We start from the raw sequence: 21,946 nt of genomic DNA, 5'->3' as shown, positions 1-21,946 counted from the left end.
TTAAAAAGTGTGGCTTATCGTCATATTGCTCCACATTTTAAGATTGAAAATGGGCATAATTTAGGTTTGGAATGCACAAATATGTTTTAAAAGGGAGAAAAAGGAAGTTGTATACGAAAAACTGTTCAATACATATTTAAACATCAATATACAAACAACATTTTTATTCTTAATTTACACGAGCTATAATGAAAGACGTGACGAAATCTGCAAAGAAATCGACATTTTCTGACAATGGCGTGATTTATTTATTGAGCAAATTATGCGATGCCAAAAATATATATTTATTAAATTATTTCCGAAAATTCAGTGTTATTTTCTAAGAAATGCTTATTATTCAAAAATAACGTAATAAGAATGTGTGACACAGCTAAGTGTGAAGTTTGGAAAACTGAAGTGGTAAAAAAAAAGTTGAATTTGTTTTATTGCTTAGTACCGCTATAACATCTGCGCCCCTAGAAGCAACAAACCAGTTAAGGATTTACATACTATTTGGTAGTATACTGTAGGTTGATTTATATACTGAAGTTTGCTAAGTATCAATATTAAATGTTTTATACCGGTTATTAGTTTTTAAATGTTTAAAAAGGAAAAGAAAATTTTTCTGCTTTTTTCTATAAACAGCATGGGGAAAACCTATTTGTTGCAGCAAGAAAACCCATTTGTTGTTTCAGGAAAATTGCTTTTGAATTTTGGAAATAGTAGCTCAAAATATTCATTAAAATATGGCAAATATTAGCCTTAGTTTAGGACAAATTCTTTTTTCCCTTCTTTTTAAACTAAGTTTTCTATTTTCGAAGTGTTACAATTTCCTTAAACATTAATTATTTTATGTTCCAATTAGAGGTTACCTTTAGAACTATTAATAGCTTCCTTCTTAGTTTTTCCCGTTTATTGTTGCCTTAATGTTGGTCAAGTTAAAACGCAAATCACGTCTTATATGCATGACATAGTTCAGTTAAAATCCTACTCATCTAGAACTTATGAAGTCTTATTTATTTTATACGTAACTATGAATAAAACTCGTCGAATTAGCAATCTTTAAAAAAAATGAAGTGGAAATTCTTTATATATTTAAGCTATTTATCCGTTTTAAAGTTCAAATAATTCTTCACAACAAGATGATATAGTTAGTTTAAGTTCGCATCTTCGAGTTAATTTTAGCTTCGAATTTAAGGTACTAAAATTCCCTTTATTTATTTACTTTTGGCCAAAAGAGCTTCAAAGGCTTCCCGTGATCAAAAGAATGAAGAGTAAAATTTTCGAGCCCGAGAGTGTGGAAAATATCCATTCCAGGCAATGTCATTCAAAGTTTGCATAAACATGTTAGAAATATACGTAAGTCAATGAAAATGTTCCATAAAACGATCCACTGCGATAAATGTCAGAAACGTGTCTTCAATCATTACTTTCAGATTATGAAAGTTGCATTGTTTTATTCAAAGCTGTACCTATGGATGGTATACTGAATGCAAACAATAACAAGATTCCAAAATCGTCACTTCCGGAGTATCCATCCGCTTGTGAGGCGATAATGAATCTTTATATTCAAGATATGAGATTGTATTGAAATTTGCACGTACTTTTATCACTTAAATGATTTTTTTGAATTTCACCAACTCTAAGAGAAGAGTCCCGGTGGCTCAGGGGATAGAGCGATCGCCATCCAATGAGGTGGTTCAGAATTCCATCGGTGGCTGTTTGTTTCGAATTCGAACCGATTGTTACGCATTCGACGCAAAATATCCTCAGGAATAGATAGATCATAGATTAGAATCCCCTTGCCATCGGGCTAATCGTGGATGGTTTTCGTGTTTGTTTGTTTAAATTCTTCTCCATGTAACGCAAATGTGGGTTATTTAAATCAAAAAAGTCCTCTACGAAGGCTTATTTGTCCCAATGCTTGATCCAGGAATTCCCTTGCCGTGGGTTGGGTTCAAAATAACGATTCTGCGGAATTGAACATTGCTAGTCGCAAATTCAGAATTGGTCAGAAATTAATATTACAACATAAAGTCTAAAGGTTTCCATGTTTTGAATATTATCGTCAGTTTTTTGAGTTTTTAGCCTAAGTTAAATGAATTTATAAATGGAAATAAATAGAACAAGTCATATTGTAACAATGTACATTAACAAGAAAATGATCAATTTTTTAAGCTAAAATTAAGAAAGTAATACAAATGTTAATTGAAAACGCCACCTGTGCATAGCTATATAGGGTTACATATCCATAGGAATATCATAGTTTTATTGATTTGTTTTAAAACTGTACCTTACTATAGTTCGAATGATATGTACAAATCTTTAAGAAGCGCTGAAATTATTTATTATGAATTACCTCTTCATGTATTACCTCTTTATGAATTCTATACTGATCTATGGCCCAAACTGTAGGTACATGAGTAGTAAGCATTTGAGGAAGATTGAGTACTGCATTGCAAGTTCTTGCACAGATCAAACGTGTTTTTCCAACAGCTGTATCTCCTACCACAACACACTTGATTGTTTCTAGTCTTGAGTTGAATTCTTCTTCAATGTCTAGCGCCATCGTACCTTGCAATTTTTTGGCGCTAAGAGAGAACCATTAAAATATCATTTAATGCTAACTTGAGGGTTTTCTCTTTGTTGAAAAAAACAATGAAGTTATAGCATGCTGGGTAGTTTGCAATTACCACCCTTAATATATATTTTTAGAATCATTATGAAAAATAAAGTAAAAAGAGTATGAACATCAGGAGGCTCTAATTAATATTTAAGTAAAGATGAAAAATCATACACAAATCTGACGAATCACTATTAAGGAAGAGGAGTTTAAAAATTTCAGAATCAGTTTGACTGCAGGACGCAATTTGAAGATGTTTCTGAAAACTACTTTCACCGTGCCTCAATTTCACTCAAAAATCAAAGAGGTTATAAATTTCTTAAATCCAGCTTTCCTCGTTCACAATTCGTCAAGGTTTGATAATATTTTCTTCCTCGTGCTTCGATTTTTGTGTTCACAAGGATTCCAGAAATATATATTAATTGTGCAGAAAGTTCTGAATCTGTTACAAATATGAAAAGGTAAAAAGTTAGATAGCCAATTTTGTATTTCAAATAAGTTCAGAGGCCTAAAAAAAGAAAGATATCACTCTAAAAATTTTAGTTTTATCGATTGGTTTGTCATGCTATTACAAAATCCAATCTTAAGGGTTATAAAGGGCAACATCAAGCATGCTAAATAATTAGTGCTAATAACTAATTAAAATAGGGAATCTTTCAAAAACGTTTTTTCTCTGAATAAACATATTTTTTCTTCGATAAATTTAGAATATCAAACTTGCCTATATCAATTTTACCTATTTCGCCATATCTCTAAAGAATTTTTTGAGCGAATCAAAAAAGTTTTGAATTGTGAAGATTGCAAATTTTTACACTATTTTGAACTAGATAAATTGAAATGTCAAAAATCTGAAATTTAAAAGAAATCAGTAGAACAATTTTGGAGAAATGAAAATTCAAAAATAAGGTTTTTTTGAAGTGTTATACCTCCAGAATCATTCGACCTATTTCGTTTTAAATTCGGTTTTTGCCATTTCTAACCACATAGTTTGAAATGATATAAAAATTCATATACTTAATTATTCAAAAATTAATTAATTATAAATTATAATTATTGAATAATTATTTTTAAAAATAATTAATAATTAAAATTATTTTTTAAAATAATAAAAAGAGTTAATAATTATTAGAAATTGTTCTTACATGAAATTGCATTTTGATGTTGTATTTGCATTCATTTGATGTTGAAATTGCATTTTCATAATTTTGTGCAAAAATTTTTGGATTCTCTTATATAGTGAGTTCCCGAAATATAGTGAAATACTTAAAAAGCAGAATTAACCTTTTAGTAAACCAACCATCGACCATTGTCAAGATTTCAGACTGCGGTTACCAGCCATGTTTTGACTGTCTAAAATTTTAATAGCCGCCGAAAAAAGTCGTCTTCTTTCAAAGAAAGTCGTTTTTGTATCTGATTTCGTAACTTAGTTAATAGTTACGAAAATTTATTAATGCTTTAGGTCACCCCCTTTGGACCATTAAGAAGGGCACTCATTTCGTGAAAATCCGATCGGGCGTACAAAAGTTGTTCAGGGTTATATTCTGTAACCATCATTAGTACACAGACATACAATGAATGATTCGGCACTGATGAAGGTATATAGTACCTACTAATCATTAGTACACAGAGATACAATGAATGATTCGGTACTGATGAAGGTATATAGTACCTACTAATCATTAGTACACAGACATACAATGAATGATTCGGCACTATTGAAGGTATATAGTACTAAAATGGTTGCCGGCTTTTTTAATTTTAATTTGTGTCTTATACTCGTACTTTGTGCTAAATAATAACTTTGTGCTAAACTTTTACTAAGATCTATTATCTAGTTGGTTTGTCGTCAGCCTTCTGAGCCCAAGCCTGCGGGTTCGATCCCCGGCCCAGGCACCGGATTTTCAGAAAATCCTCAGCGGTCATGTCGTATGATTATGCGGCATGTAAAAGATCCCTGGAGTGTTTTATTGGCTCTTAGCATTTCCGGCAAAATTAAATTCCTAGTGCACTTTAGCATCCAAATAGAGTCTCGGTGCTGCCATCTAGTGTGGCAGAAACTAGACGTCGAAATTAACATGACCAACGGTATCTCACCCATTGTGGTGGTCCTGAAAGAGTGGACCCAAATCTGGAGAACGCATCGGCAAGACCGATTGTGCAGCTCATTGGAAATTAAAAAAAATTAGGCAAAATTAAATTACTAGTGCACTTTAGCATCCAAATACCGTCTCGGTGCTGCCATCTACTGTGGCAGAAACTAGACGTCCAAATTAACATGGCCAACGGTATCTCACCTATTGTGGTGGTCCTGAAAGAGTGGACCCACCTCTGGAGAACGCATCGGCAAAACCGATTGTGCAGCTCATTGGAAATAAAAAAAAAACTATTACTAAGACCAGCATAAACTAATTGCATTGAATGCAACTAGTTATTTATAAAACAAAGTAGAAAAATTGTTCAAATTAAAAACGGGGTTAGTTACTCTTTGAGAAAATAAATTAATCGAAAAAAAAGAGAATGAAGAATTAATTAAATTTAATAAAAAAATAAAATTAAAAATACTCGCTATTTTGGGTATAGAAGAGAAAAGTAAATAAAAATAATAATGTTTCTCTCTCATTCAAAAGTAGTTTTGGTAAAGAAGAATTAGAACTCTTCATTTCTTGTTGTATTTTAGTGAAAAAAATTCATTTCAAAGAAGAAAAATAGAAGGAAGGATCTAAATTCGTATGAGGAAATGAAACGTTTAAATCGGAAGCTCTGAGAGACTGGTTTATTTATTAAACTCGGTTATCTTATCAGTGTTATCATTGAAACTAAAACAAAAAGAGAAAAATATTATATTATCACTTTTTAAGTAGTTTTGAAATAAATTTTATTTAAGGATAAGAAATCACCGCTTTTGCGAGAAATATCAAGTCAAACTCTTATCTGACGCATCATATCAGACGGATATGATAGTCTTTCATTCAAATAAAGGCCATCATCGCCGCTGATGAAAATTGTACATAAAAACAAAGCAGACGATGAAAAAAATTTGGCAAGTTTAATTGATAGAGAACAGGAATAAGAATAAACAATTATCATGCTGACACTTCAAACTTAGTCACTTCTTAATCTTTTCTTTCAAAAGAAAATTAAACAACGTATAATCTATCTTTCATCAATAACTTCCGAGCTTCTGATACTTGTATAGACTTTCGTTCTCGGAAATACGATTTGATATTTTGAAAAATAGTAAACTAAGCATGGGAAAAAAGTTATCTTTCTATTAACCGATGTTCAAAACTAATAAACAACTACAGTCAGATGGGTGAAAAGGTGTGATGATACCAGGATTAAAATCTTGGATTGGATACCCTTTAAAAGAGGAAGGAAATCACTAGAGGGGGCTAAGAAAGAACAAATTTTTAAGAAATGTTGAAAATATAAAAATATAAATTTTCATGTAAATTTAAAAGGAAACAACACTGTGATAAAAAAAATTATTATTTCTAATAGAGTACTTTTTTAATGTAAAGAAAACTTATTTAAATGTCCAAAAACTTCTTTATTTAATTTGTTTAATTATGCGATTTTTCATAAAATAATTTGCTTGAGCAAAATATTTATTTGTTAAAAAATTAATTTTACAATAAAAATAAGTGTAATGGATTTAAAATGTTAGTGTTTTTAGTCGTCTAATGGATCAAATCTTTTCTATCCTATTGATAGTATATTAATACCATAACCTTATATGCTAATTAATTTATGCAGACAGTATTTTAAGTTTGGAAATTCAATCAAAAGACGTAATTTCTCTGAATAAACACAATATTTTTCAGCGTATTCAGATTCTTAACTCTCAACGCAAAAGAAAATTTGGTTAAGGCAGAAAAACGGTTAAAAATAGGAGACCCCTTTATTATAATTTTAAATCGCTTTGAAATTTAGAATACCAAAGTTAAAAAAATTAAACAAACTTGGTCAATTAATTTCTGAATAATTAAACTTTATAAAAGTTGTATCAAATATTCTGAAACAAATATTTTTTAAGTTATAAAAAAGATTAAAATTTTCGAAAAAAGAATTTTTTTATGTTATAATTTTTTTTTAATATTTTCATCTATCAAGAATTTACTGACCGATTACGTAAAAATATTGTATATTGGCATTCGCAATTTCCTAGTTTTTAAAGGATATCAAAATTAGTATACCTTACAATTCAAAATATTTTGGACTATTTATAAATTAAATTACGAAAAAGTACTAACGCACGTGAAAAACATATTCCGCATGAAATTTTAGTGAATTATCAACTTTTATAATTGTGAGCAAAAATTTTTTAATTCGCTTAAATAGATCTAGAGTTATAGCGAAATAGGCACGTCAAAAACGGAGTATTTAATTCCGTAATTTTAAAAATGGTCCACACAAATTAATTAGCATATTGAATATTCAAGGTACGCTTGCTGGAACCACCAAAATTGCAGCTTACGCGGATATCTGTTCTGAGAGCATGGCTTAATAATTTAATTTTTATTTAAAAAAATAAAAAATAACCAATTAAAAAGTTCTGCCGAATTCAGTGCACTAGAAATTTTTAACGAAATTCATTATCATATCCCATGGTAACTTAATTCGCATAACACTACAAAAAATTCCAGATCAAATTACAGTATAAAGTTTCTGCACTTTGTGCGCCCCGTCCGTAAAATCTATTTTTTCCCTGAAATACTATACCGTAATTTTTAAAAAAATATTTATTTAATTTGAGGAATTCAGTGATTTTACGATAATTTTTACTGTAAAAATTACGGTTTATCAGATTTTTTTGTTCCGGAACAAGTTTAAGCAAAAACGGATTTTACTGTACAAAGTACTGACACCCTGAGTGCTGGTATATTTTACCGTAATTTGATCCGAAATTTGTGACAGTGAAGGAGTATTAGTTGTTATTGTGCTGTATGAAATGAAAAACAAATGGCGAGCTATACTTGTCATTTTACAGGAAGGGGCTACTAAGGAGTTTCGCCCCCCCCCCCTCATTATACGCACAGGATTTCGTTTGCATAAAATTTTGTCGGTATGTGACTTTGGTATGTGTCGGTATGCGTGACAGCATGAAGCGAAAGTTTGAGCGCAGGGCAAATTTAAAATGGGAAATTCAGAAAATATCTTTAAATGACTAAATATTCGATTAACTAGATTACATTACTTGCTTTACAATAAGTAAATTTGTTTGACACTCCTAATTTGCTACATAAATTTAAGAAATTAACAAACCTGCCAAAGACGAATTTGCGTTGAATGCATGTATTGAGAAAAAAGGATCAGTTCTTTTAAAAGGACGATACGCATTTTTATTACATATATAATCACGCATATATGATAAAAACACATTTTTCTTTCAAGTGTATTTAAATTTCATCAATTTACCTTTTGGTCTTATTTTAAAATTTAAGGTAGCGAAAAATTTCGATAAAATATTATAATGTAACAATATACATATATATATATTCCAAAATGTGATAGAGTTCTAAAAATACGAAGCTTTGAAAAAAATATAATCACGTAACAGAAAAAAAAAATATTTTCAAAAATTTGATTAATTAAGTTCTAAAAATAAATAAAATTTTCGAAAATAAATTGTTATGTAACAAAAAAAGTATATATTTTTTTAAAAATGTGATTGAGTTCTAAAAAAATGAAATCAGAAGTAAAATCTTAATCTAAATCTTAATCTAAAGTAAAAAGTAAAATCTTCAGCTTTAAAGAGTAAAATCACATTCTAAAATCTTTTTACTTACATTTTGAACGAATTAGATTAAAATGATGTCAAGAGTTGATCTTCACATACCGGAGCTCTTCATAAAGAGCTAACGTATCGAATAACGAACTAATAGAATATAGCCTTGATTTCAACCATAAATTAAGAGAACTCATCCATTTAATGAAAATTTATTTTCGATATTTGAATGCATTAATCAGAACATATTTATGTAATTAATTGCTTTAAGTACGATTAAATGTCATGAATCTAGATTTTAAAAAAATTGATTTAAAAGAATTTTTATTGATGAATATTCAGAACCTCCCTTCCCTAAATTGCTCGGATGTTTTGAATCTCACGTGACTCACGATACATTAACATCCCCCCCCCTCGCTTAAATATTAATTTGTGCCTCATTTTGTTCATATTATTTTGACATAATTTTTGACGAGGGTTCTAAAAATAAAAATCTGGTTGGCCTTCGTCTAAAAATATATATCTGGTGTTTAGGATATGGAGGGTGCTCATATTTTAGTGAGTTCATATTTTACAGATTTTAAGTATTCAAAATTTCATTTAAAAAGTGGCTGTGCATGATCTAAATTGTTTTGAATCTCACGTGACTCACTATACATTAACATTCCCCCCCCCTCGCTTAAATATTAATCTGTGCCTTTTTCTGTTCATATTATTTTGACATAATTTTTGACGAGGGTTCTAAAAATAAAAATCCGGTGGGCCTTGGTCTAAAAATATATATCTGGTATTTAGGATATGGAGGGTGTTCATATTTTAGTGAGTTCATATTTTACAGATTTTAAGTATTCAAAAATTCATTTAAAAAGTGGCTGTGTTTGTTCTAAATTGTTCGAAGATCTAATTGTATGAATGTTCACAATCCAATCGATTTGCATTAGTATTTCTATATTTTTCTCAATTATTTTAAGTTCTTATTTTAAAATTTAGCAATGATGTTTTGACAGAATAATATTTTATCCTCACAAGATATTGTTCATGAGATATTTCTGCCGTAAGATTTGCTTCCGAAATTTCAATGGACATTTCTTGTATGTACTGGTTTTTGAACTTTAGTGAACTTGAATAAAAAAGAAATTTTATTAAATTACAAATGAAGTCATTAAAAATTTATTTAAGGCACCTGATCATTCTAGAAAATTTAATAAAAAATATTTCTTACAATTCTTTTGATGAACATAAATCTATAAATGTCCCTTCATGTATTTAGATTGAATTCAGGACAGTTTTTCAGTATTTAACAGAGGTATGCAACAGAAGTATGTAACAGAGATTTTTATTGTCGCAGAATTTTCTTTGTGTTCTGATCCATTTTCTAAAATTAAATTATTTTATTTAATGCTGAAAAGTAAGGTTAAAAGGTACAAATATGAAATTTAACACACACCCTTTAATAATGATAGGCAACATTTTTAGATTGCTCAGGTGAGCGTTTTTGTAAAACACATCACGATTTCCATGTCAAAAATAAGAAGTTTCTGCATGTTTTGCTGTCTTTTAGTGAAAACTTCAAAAACTGTTAAGTGTCTACCTGGAAACAATACTTCAGAACAGTTAATAATACTTTGAAAAAATGTGACTTTTCACGAATTCAATTTTTTAAAATATTTTAAGTCACATAATGCTATAACAGTCAATAAGAAATTATCATAAATTTCAATTCTTTCAATTTCGTCAGTGAATTTGTTTTCACTTGACAATGCAGACCATTCAACCACTCTATACTGATTTTTTGAAAGAATATAAAGATCTAGCTCATGTATGTAAAAATAGTTCATGTATGCATCGCTTGTTTCAAACTCCATCCAGTAGTTAGCGATCAACTGATGGGTAACCTTCCTTCGTATGGATTGAACCCGGAATTCACCTTTAATAAATCGGGTTCGGACTTTTGTGGTCCCTTTTTGATTAAACAAAAAAAAAAATCCTTTGACAACCAGGGACCTATGGATAAACAAAAAACTCAATATAGGTTCCAATGCGATTTTAATCCTGATGATGCACCCTAACTTTCCCAAAAGTTTGTCGCAGCATTTGCGCAATTTACTGTTATATATAATGTTTCTAAATTTGTATGTTTAACAGTAAAATAGACTAAAAATGTCATTTAAGAAAATCTGTAGCTTTTGAAGGAAAACTAATCTCAAATTTGAAACCCCCTCACCCAAATTAGGCGAGATCAAGTATCTGTAAACTTGCAACAAATAAACTGTTTCCCACTAAAATCTTCAAAAAAATATATCTATTATTAAATATCTCTAATTGGATAACTTTATGCGAAACATTTGCTGTCTACCAATTGCTAAGCATTAATTAAGAAAACTAGAAGTTTGCCAAAATGTTGCGACAAACTTCTAAAAGAGTTAAGGCACATCTTTAGGATTAAAATTGCAAACGATCTATGAACGAGAATGTCATCATACGCTGCTAGGGGCGCACCCCTATTATGAATTATTTATTCATGTGCTTTTGAATGGGTCATAATAGAGACCCATCTGGATGGTTCCTATGCAATTTAATCCTAAATATGTGAGCCATGATGGCTCAGGGGATAGAGCGTTCGGCTTCCAATGAGGTGAACCGGGTTCGAATCCAGCGATGGCTGGTCTATATGAATCTGTATCTGGCTTGCACCGACCACAGTGCTGACGTGAAATATCCTTAGTTTTAGACGGACAATGGGTTAGAGTCCCTTTGCCGTCAGGCTAACCGTGGGAGGTTCTCGTGGTTTTCCTCTCCCTGTAACGTAAATGCGGGTAAGTTCCATCAAAAAGTCCTCCACGAGGGCAGAATTTCTCCCAATGCTTGATCCAAGAGTTCCCTTGTCTTCTGGATTGGGTTCAAAGTTACAAGGCTACGGGAGTTGAACATTAGTAGTCGCAAACCCAAAAATTGGGTCGGCTGTTCGGCGATTGTTATAAAATAAAATAAAATCCTAAATATGTGCACTAACTCCCCTGGAAGTTTGTCTCAACATTTATATATAACGTTTTTAGATTTTTCCATTCAACAAAAATGCTCTGTAAATGTCATTTGAAAATATTCTGTAGCTTCAGGAGCAAAACTTATTTTAGATTTAATATTCCTACACCCACATTAGGCAAGATTTGCATAATTATAACAAATTTAATTTGTTCCCCGGTGAAATCTTCAAAAAAATGTATTTATTATTAAATACCTTAAATAGCAAAACTTAAAGCGAAACATTTGTTGTCTAACAATTTCCAAACATTTATTGAGCAAAATAAAATCTTTTGTGGGATATGATTTTTAACTGCAGGGAAATGAAATTTTTATACGATGTGGATCACTTTTTAGCCCCGAGGTCGTCAATTTAATTTGCAATGAAATAAGAAGCAGATCGTCTTTTTTTTCCTTACCATTTTTCTAAATATAGAGTTAAAAAAATAACCATCTCAGAAAGGAAGGCTTCGTCAGGCAACTTATCTCTTTATCTCCGTCTTGCGTCCTGAATTTGCTTACGCCTTATTGAACGCCTTACTTCTAATTGCTTTTTATAGATATAAATAGTATAAAAAGGGATAGTCATTCAGCTTAAGAATATGTACATTTTTTATTTGAACTAATAAAAAATAGAATTTTAATTAAATCCTCCTCAAAACATAACGAAATAAAATCGTTTTGATAAAGAGGGCAAACCAGGATTGCCTTATAATTTTTTACATCTTTGAAAATCATCTAATAAGATATTAATCAGAAAGCTACAAATAAATTTAATGCTTGTAAAAAGAAAAAATTTAGGTACCTTCAAATTATACACTGTAAAAACTCTCCGGATCAAATCACGGTACAAAGTAGGGGCACTTTGGGTGCAGCATTCGTAAAATTAATTTTGCCCTAAAATATTATACCGTAATTTTTACTGTAATATTTATTTAATTAAAGTGATGTGATTCAGTGTTTTACTGTAATTCTTACTCTAAAAATACGGTATTTTGTTTCATAATATTTTCCGGTAAAAATGGATGTAACAGTAAGAAGTATCACCACCCTGAATTCCGGTACATTTTACCATAATTTGATTCTGAAATTTTTACACTGTAATCGACTTATATAATAATTCAACGCGTGCATACATTCATTACAAAATCAATAATAATTCAACATTTCTCATGAATTTAATACGCGAAGAAAACAACACATTAAAAACTCAACATCTGAAGAAAACAAGTGCCTTAAAACTCAACATATTAAAGAAAATAACCACTTTAAACTCAAAATATGAAGCTGGTCACTTAAAATTCAACACAAAAACATGCATCATGAATATTTTTAAATAATTCATTTAGTTCAAATGACACAGAGGCCTAGTGCTGAAAAATTTGAATATTCTTTGTCATTTTAATGCTTGGTCAATCGTGAATCAAAAAAAAATTCAATGATTAACAATTAAAACAATGATTTTTTGTTGATTATGATATACATGATATGTAATATATTTTAACATATTTTTTTCAAATTAAACATGTTTAAGATTTTTAAACTAATTTATATGGTTTAAAAAATTGCTTATTAACTGCGTTAAATAATTGAGAACTAAATAATTGAGATTGTACTGCTTTAAATAATTAATTACCTGGTAATTTATTGAATGCTTCATTAAATTGCTCTAAAAATTTATTAATTGTTCGTAAGCAATATATATTAGAAATTGCTTTTAAGTTATTCTAAAACATTTGAGAGAAACTCTTTCTTTTTTAATTAACAAATATGACTTTTAAATTAAATGAGTGTGAATAAAGCAAAACAACGTGAAAAAGCGCAAATAAAGGCACAAAATTTTATGGAATTATGAAGGAATTGTGCTATATTCATGTGAATAAAGTATAATAACGTAAATGAAACAAAATAATGCACACAAATTATGAATTGTGAAATCAGTTATATTAACGTTGTGTATTGTTTTATTCATACATAGCACAAAGTATATCCTTTTTTTTATTTGGATTAAGTGAGTGTATTTTAACAGTTCACAAATATTTAACTCGTAAAAAAGCATTTTTAATAGTATTCTTTTTTAAGCATATAGTTTTTATTTTATTCGTTCTTTGAAATTTAATAAAATATATATTAGATGCGAAAACACTTAATACAAAATAATTGTTTTTCGCCATTGTTTATTAAAGTAGAATATATTTGCATATCAACATAAAGAATAGAAAAATCTATTGGCTTTCGTCTATTTAAATACTTCGGATCCATTAATCTTTAAATAAGCAGTCAAACTTATTAGATTCAAAATAAAAATTAACTAAAAAAACTAAGTAATGTTAAATTTTTTTAACGAGTCATATATATTAGAATTAGTTTTGAAGATAAGAAAAAGTTTAGGCGTTTTAAGTACATATGACTTAAGGTACTAATTATGCACAAAGTATTAATAGACAAAAATAATTATTAAGTACTAATTGACAAAAATATTTGACAGTCAAACTGTGTAAATTTGCGAAATTGCTTATTGGTACAAATTTTAAAAATAAAATATTCAAAAAGTAGAGTTTTTAATGATTTTGAAACTATATTTTGGCATTATTATTAAATTTTTTTTTAAAATTTCTAAATAATGCTTCTTGTGTCACAGTTAAAACCCCGCTACGCCATACTCTGTGTCACGCGTTTCACGGCTTGGCTATCTATGTGTTAAACGATAAGAAGTAAAAGTTTCTAGCATTTAGTTAGAAAATCAGATTAAGTTAACATTTAAAATTTGAGAATATAAATAAAAAAAAAACAAATTTCTAAAAATATTTTTCTTTTTAATTATTTTAATAAATGTCTGTAAAAAGTAAAAAGCAAAATAAATATTACAAATATTAATTTTTTTTAAATACAATACTTAAAAGCAATCTTATTGCTTCGTACATATATAAAAGATGATATTGCTCTGGGTACCAAATATTACTTATGTACTATGTCAAAATAAAGAAAATCAGCACAAATTTAATTAATTGACGCTTAAAAATATTAAAATTATTAGTTTTCTTATAAAAATATTTAATAGCAAACTTACTTCTCTTCAGTTATAAGTGATGGTATCGCACTGCATATTACCGGAGTTTTATATGGCTCAAAATAATAACGTTTTTCAACGTATTCTCTGCGCAATCTACCAAACATGATGCAACTAATACTACAATAACTTTTAAAAATTTATAAAATCTAAATGAAATCTACGCAGACTCATTATACTCAATAATTTAATCCATAGAGCTCAACTAAAAAGCACAACATCCTCGGATGATCAATGGATAGTATCAAGGACATATCTTCTAATAACTCTTTGAAGAAGCTTGGTTTTTAAATATTTTTGAAAGAAGGGGGATTTCAACTAGTTGGGGAACCAAGAGGCATGTTGGCCCACTTAGAAAGACTGGACAAATGTCTAGTCTCATTGCACAGTGGGGAAGAAAGGCGATCTTTAAATTCTTAGACTTTCGCAATATATTTTAGGTCACAGAGATTCAACCTTCTGAGGTATATCTATGTAATGTATAAGGGGCAATTTAGGGGGCTAAATGGAATTATTCATTTCACGTATTCCAGCTTCCACTCTAACGTCAATCTACGAAAGTTTAGATTTATGATTTCATACTCGTCCTACAAAAGGTCGATACTCATTTCTAAATGAAATTTAATAACGTTGGCTTAAGACGAGTTTTTCAGATGTTGCTTTTATATATTTTTTATTTCTGGGTAGGCTGTTCGAAAAATTACTTTTGTATTGATGAAACTAGTGCTAAATTGACGGTTAAAGGTAAGGTTTGAATTAAAGTAAAGCATGCGTTGTACTAGAACAGTTGTTCTATATCTGTAAAACCAGACTCAAACTTGGGTTACAGTGTCTAACGAGGTGTGTCTCCAAAACTTTTCGAAAAATGCATATTTAATCAAATGTTTTTTTTTTATTTTTTTTATTTCATTTTAAATTTTGACAAAAGTTTCTGCTTTGTCCAGGAAATGCACCAGTACAATTACAATTTACATTGCAATTTATATTAGGCTATTTATAGAGTTATATTTTGACTCTTTTTATTAAAATCATTTCAAAAATGAAAACTTTTGTTTAATTTTACTTTATAAGTTTTATTAAATTAGCTATGGTAGTTTTTAAATAGTAGTTTAAGACACCGGCAATATAGGTTTTGAAAAAAAGTTTTATGATACTTTAAGAATTTGATGTAAAAATTTTAAAATTTAAAATTAAAATTTCATAGATTCTAATAAAGCAACGTAATTACTGTATTTTCTGATGAAAACTCATGGAATTTTGAAGTTTTACATTTTTAAGAAGTTCTTAAATTCCAGTATATTTTTTTTTCTGGAGCATGCTTTATGATTTTAATTTTTTTATATCTTAAACTTCATGATAATATTTAATCGAGGATTCTAGATTTTTGTTTGTATGCATTTACTTAACATTAAATATTTTGTTTTTGTTACTGAACACTGATAAAAGATTCGGAAAAAACAACATCTTTAAGATGGAATCATTATAATCATTATTTATGACTATCATGAAAGATTAATGAGCTTTAAAGGATTTTAAAATTATTTTTAAAAACTAAAGCTAATAATTTCATATCAGTGTTATTTATAAAAATTTGAGAAATATATATCCACTTTTTAATTTTCTCAATAGTTTAAGTTTTTATTTATATTATTAAATTAAGTATTAAATGTTATTTTTTTTAATTTAGATATTCAAACAAACAATTAAAGCACGGAAAATTAATAAAAAACAATAAAATAAAAGATGTGTGTGTTGGCAAGACAGCACTTCTTCAGGGGACACACTGCCTACCACATTACCTCATTGTTCAAGATTTTCAAACAGGGGTCAGCACTTGATGTATTTAAAATATTTTCTTACTGATTTGACAATTTATATTTTATTTTGAATTGGTTATTCTAACTGCAACTATTTTTATTTTCATTTATAAGAGGGCGTTTCATTTTTTAGTCTTACTTATGTGTACTTTTAAGCAGTGTTTGCTGGTTCATTATTTTTCTGTGCTTTTCAATTCTTGTAATGATTTTCTCTTATTTGTCTATCCATTATGGGGCCTCGGGGCGCTGTCAGTTTTGGTTTTTCCTCTGACAACAGAAAGGCTCCTGTGTGTTGGTAGGCAGTATGTCCCCTGAAGAAGTGCTGTCTTGCCAACACACATATCTTTTATTTTATTGCCTTTTATTACTTTTTTCTGCTTTAATTGCTTGTGTCAATATCTAAATTAAAATAAAGCAAATTTGGTTTTAGCTGCTTTAGGAGCTTTTCCATTTTGATTCAATGTTTTAATTATTAATTTACTTTTTTGTCTTTTTCCGTATTTGTAAATTAGATTCTTTTTCTGATTAGATATTATTTTCTTATTAATTTCAAAATATGTTTCGCTAAGTAACTCTAATTATGAACAATAAATAACACAATTTTTAATATATTGCACAGCATCCTTATGATGCCTCGTTTACATTTTTAAAAAAAAATAATGAAACTATGTTCGAGCCTAACTTAAATGCAAATTTAACAAGACTATAAGAAATCGAATTTCAAAACGTGTTTTTAAATTTTGCGGATACACCTCTATTTTAATCTGTAATAATATAGAAGCAAATATTAATATGATTTTAGTGATAAGGATCAATTAGTTAAAGATATACAAATTTGCCACTTTCAATTTTAAATATTTAAACAGAATATTGCTCCATAGCAATAATATTTACGCCATTTATTTCCTATCATAATTTATTAGTTTTTATTTAATAAAATTAAGATTTAAAACAAATCTGTTAATTTTGTTTTATTAGGATTTTGTGATTGCTTAATAGGCTATAGTTTACTGATTATATATTCTTCCCTAACGTCTATTATATTAGATCCAACGTCTGGTATATTAGACAACACTTATTAGTACCATTTTATCTTAATATTTCAATATTTTTTTTGCTAATATGTTCTTACTAAGTGATTAACTATGTAAAAATCTGCTTCTATTTATCCTTGTTAGGAGAAGCTTTTAATTACAATGAAAAAAAAACTTCAGAAAGGTAAGAAATTTGACTCAAGAAACCTTTAAGAAAGTTTTATGGCATAAAAATTTCTTATTATTTAAGATTAGTGGATTTCGTTTCATGATCGAAATGGGAAGAAATATACTGTCAAAATATCGTACAATGTAAAAAATTAAAATCTATAATTTTTTCATGCAATATTTAAAAAAAAATTAACTAATTAAGTTTAATTAATTGAATTTTCTTAAAAAAACTATTTTATTACATTTATGAATTTACTGTCTTCAATGCCATATATTTCTAAGTAAAAATACCATTTTCTTTCATTATTTAAAGCTCGATATTCGGGAAAATATAGAGAATGGATCCTTACTTTTCAAAAAATTTCATGGACTTTAATGACAGAATGAATGAATAATAGTATGAATAATATATAATAATTTTTGAATAATAGTCAACGTTAATCGCGAAAATAGTTTTCTAAATATTCATCTTTGAAGTTAAATTACAGTTTATCCTGTATTCTAATTAGCAGCTTGTAAAAGACTAAGGTTTTTCACTCCCCAGAAGCACGGAACTTAAAACAACTCCTCAAAGTCGGGCCTCTTTTTACCCGTAATAATCTTAGATTAATGTGCAGATTTGCTTACGTGTACACGTGCCTCTATAATCCCCATGCGTGGTATAATTGTCTGATAATTCAAGGCCTTATGTGAGGCTCAGTTGTTTTACGTTTAAATACTGTTGCTTTCATACATAGAGAAAAAGAAAGAATGAGTGAAACTACCAGAATATGGTAAAAATTACCGCTCTTCTGGCTCTCATCGAAGCGCTTTGGTAATTATTTTGGTAAAATAAACAATAAACTGTAGTTTCATAATATGCGATAAACTATCGTTATATTTGCAATATATTGTATACATGGTATATCTTGTACATAGATTGTATTGTAATATATTATAATATATTATCCTGATACCTTTGTGTATAGCATAAAAACCATTTATTCGTTACATTTATTTTACAGTTTAGTATTTTTTACTAAACGTGTAGCAATAAAAACCATAATTTTGAAAAACAGAATTTCCGATAAACCGTTATCATATGAGCAGGAAACTTAACAAATGAATAGTTTAAAAATAGTATATTTTGGTTTTATTAACCAAAATTATTATTATTATTATTTTATCAAAATTGTCGTTATTAAACAATGCGGTAATTTTGCAAGCCTTTTTTTTCTCCGTGTAGTAATATGTTTTATAACTGTCGTTGAACAGTCTACCCGATTTTGGGTTTACGACTACTAATGATCAACTTCATAGCCTTGTAATTTTGAACCCAATACAGAAGACAAGGGAACTCCTGGATCAAGTATTGGGAGAAAGGCCGTTTTGAGGAAACTAACCTACAGTTGCGCTACATGGAGAGGAAAATCTCCCATGGTTAGCCTGACCGCTAGGCGACTCTACAAATACAACAAGTACAACAAATATAACAATAGTTTACAAATGAGGAATATCGCACACGTTTATATCGAACACGAAACGACCTCAATATTTGCTCTTAACAACCGAGTGCTCGTAAAAAAAACGAGTTCGTGAAAAAATCATAATAGCTCATATATATTTCATATATGCTCATTATACTAAATATAATACTGATTTTAATAATTTTTTTATGTACAGTACAAGAAAAGTTAGTTAATTTGTTTTGAACTGCCTTGTTGTCTCTTTTGTTATTGTATTTAGGATAAAACTAATGGTCCGAAAAACATAGTCGATATCAAAAATGAATTTGTCCATCCGAAAAATATGAAATTTTTTTTCCAGGATTTCTGAGCTAGAGAGGTAGAATTAAGTAGAATCACAAGAATATTACTCGATAAAACCGGGTCAGCTCATCAAAGCGAATAGATTTACCATTTTACCTAAAAAGTATTTCGGATTTTTTTCCCCGTTAAATTTGGATTGTCGTTAAATAAAGGCTCGTAATAAGCGAGTTCGATTGTATTATTTAAATTAAAATTTACACTTAATAATTATTCTAATTGAAAAGGTCTTAATTCAATAGGGAAGGAAAAGAGCAAAGTCTTACCAAGTAGAAATCCTTTTTTATTGAAATATTTGTCTGCAGTGATTCGAATTTGATAAAGTATTAAATAAACTAAAGTTTTAACAATGTTTTTTTTAATAATTTTAATATTTTTCTAATACAAAAGTGATAGGTTTGAAAACTACGTTTTAAATTAGTCCTTGTCACGTTTTAGGGAAGAATAAGTATTTATTTTTCACATTTATTTAGAAAGCAAATATTTTAACTTACATTGCAATGAGACTCATTCAAACATTTTACAAACTAAAATACGTGTTCAAGTTTTTTTTAAAATGACTGTTATAGATCGATTGAAAATTGCTTAGTTTCAAAACCCTTAACCCAACAATATTTCTTTAAATTTCATTTATTTATAGAAAATAAAGGTTTTTCTAAATATTTATAATAAATTGATGTATTTTAATTTGGCTATATTAATACAAATTAGAAAGCACTCATTTCTGCGAATATAATAGAGTGAGCAAGCAGGTGACGAGATTGCATNTTTCTGAGCTAGAGAGGTAGAATTAAGTAGAATCACAAGAATATTACTCGATAAAACCGGGTCAGCTCATCAAAGCGAATAGATTTACCATTTTACCTAAAAAGTATTTCGGATTTTTTTCCCCGTTAAATTTGGATTGTCGTTAAATAAAGGCTCGTAATAAGCGAGTTCGATTGTATTATTTAAATTAAAATTTACGCTTAATAATTATTCTAATTGAAAAGGTCTTAATTCAATAGGGAAGGAAAAAAGCAAAGTCTTACCAAGTAGAAATCCTTTTTTATTGAAATATTTGTCTGCAGTGAATCGAAATTGAGAAGGTATTAAATAAACTAAAGTTTTAACAATGTTTTTTTTTTAATAATTTTAATATTTTTCCAATACGAAAGTGATAGGTTTGAAAACTACGTTTTAAATTAGCCCTTGTCACGTTTCAGGAATGAATAAGTACTTATTTTCCACATTTATTTAGAAAGCAAATATTTTAACTTACATTGCAATGAGACTCATTCAAACATTTTACAAACTAAAATACGTGCTCAAGTTTTTTTTTAAAATGACTGTTATAGATCGATTGAAAATTGCTTAGTTTCAATACCCTTAACCCAACAATATTTCTTTAAATTTCATTTATTTATAGAAAATAAAGGTTTTTCTAAATATTTATAATAAATTGATGTATTTTAATTTGGCTATATTAATACAAATTAGAAAGCACTCATTTTTGCGAATATAATAGAGTGAGCAAATGAAGAGATTGCATCTTTTCATTATTTTGTTTTCTGGAATTCTATTAATATTTTTAATAAATTTTTAAAAAAATTTTTAAAAAACTATATTTATAAATCTTCATTATTTTTAGAGCTCTCTCTTTCTCTGTACATATATATATATATATATATATATATATAGTAAACATTAAATATTAGTATGTACAATGTAAAAATATTTAATTATAGCATGAAATCTTTGATAAAAAAAAAAACTATGACTAAATAGCGCAAACACCATAGTTTTTTTAAATTCATTTTTAAGTAAAGGTTTTTCTCGTGGTTAATTTTTCTCTATTTTATTTAATAATTCTTGATAACTTTTTATGCATCTCAATTTTTGTTATGAAAATTTTATAATTATTATAACTAATAGTTTTGCATACATTTAGTTTTTATTATTTTTAGAGCTGATGATATTAATTAACATTTAGTATTTAATGTTGGTTGCGGTAGTTTTTATTTTTAATTAGTAAGTTTCATTTTTTTATCTATAAATTGGGGCAAAATTTAAAAGATAATTTTATCATGTAGCCAAATTTAATAATTTTCAGCATGTGTTTCCCGTTTCTTTTATCAAATTTAAGCTATTTGTTACTTATGAATAATTTAAACGCATGCCTACACTAAACAATGTGCAATTTTTAAATGAAAAAGAAGATAAAATAATTACTATTTTTTTCCTTGTTCTAAAGAAAAGATGCTTCATGATTTTTCGAGTTCATAATGGATTTTAACAAAGCATCAGATGCGATATTTTTCAAAAAGAAGCTTTGTCTGCCTTTAATTTATATCTTCAGCCATAAATTTCAGATTTTCATTCTTTCCTTAGTCATGTGAATGCTTCAGAAATAAGGGTGTTTTTATCAGTAAATAACGCTTCATGTAAAAAATTTTATTGTGTTACAAAACTAAAACATTTCGCGAATTTAGAGTCTAAAAAATGGTTAAGGAAAAACTGTTGAATTCAAGTTTTATTTTTAACTTGAGACATTCTCAATTAAAATTATTTTCTACTTTCCTGTTGTTCACAATGACAAAAAAAAGTATTCTTCTAATAACCTATCTTCCTGAAGAAAATTATTAAACAATATTTGATTCCAAAATTCTTTCGAAAAAAATGAAAAAAATAAATAAATAAATTTTTAAAAAAAGAAAGA

General features: G+C 28.3%; 1 protein-coding gene across 1 annotated transcript in view; it reads right to left on the bottom strand.

Annotated features, from left to right (window-relative positions):
- LOC107452974 (rho-related BTB domain-containing protein 2) overlaps positions 1-21,946 on the bottom strand; it is a gene marked incomplete at its 3' end in the record, with an annotated part of 38,798 nt that overhangs the window by 3,804 nt on the left and 13,048 nt on the right. The window contains 1 exon segment of the mRNA XM_043051425.1: positions 2,339-2,570. Coding sequence (XP_042907359.1) covers positions 2,339-2,570 — 232 coding nt within the window.

The sequence above is a fragment of the Parasteatoda tepidariorum genome, chromosome X1, assembly GCF_043381705.1.
Source record: "Parasteatoda tepidariorum isolate YZ-2023 chromosome X1, CAS_Ptep_4.0, whole genome shotgun sequence".
Lineage (NCBI taxonomy): Eukaryota > Metazoa > Arthropoda > Arachnida > Araneae > Theridiidae > Parasteatoda > Parasteatoda tepidariorum.
Note: the sequence above shows the minus strand (reverse complement) of the source record. Positions and strands in the feature narration are given on the sequence as shown.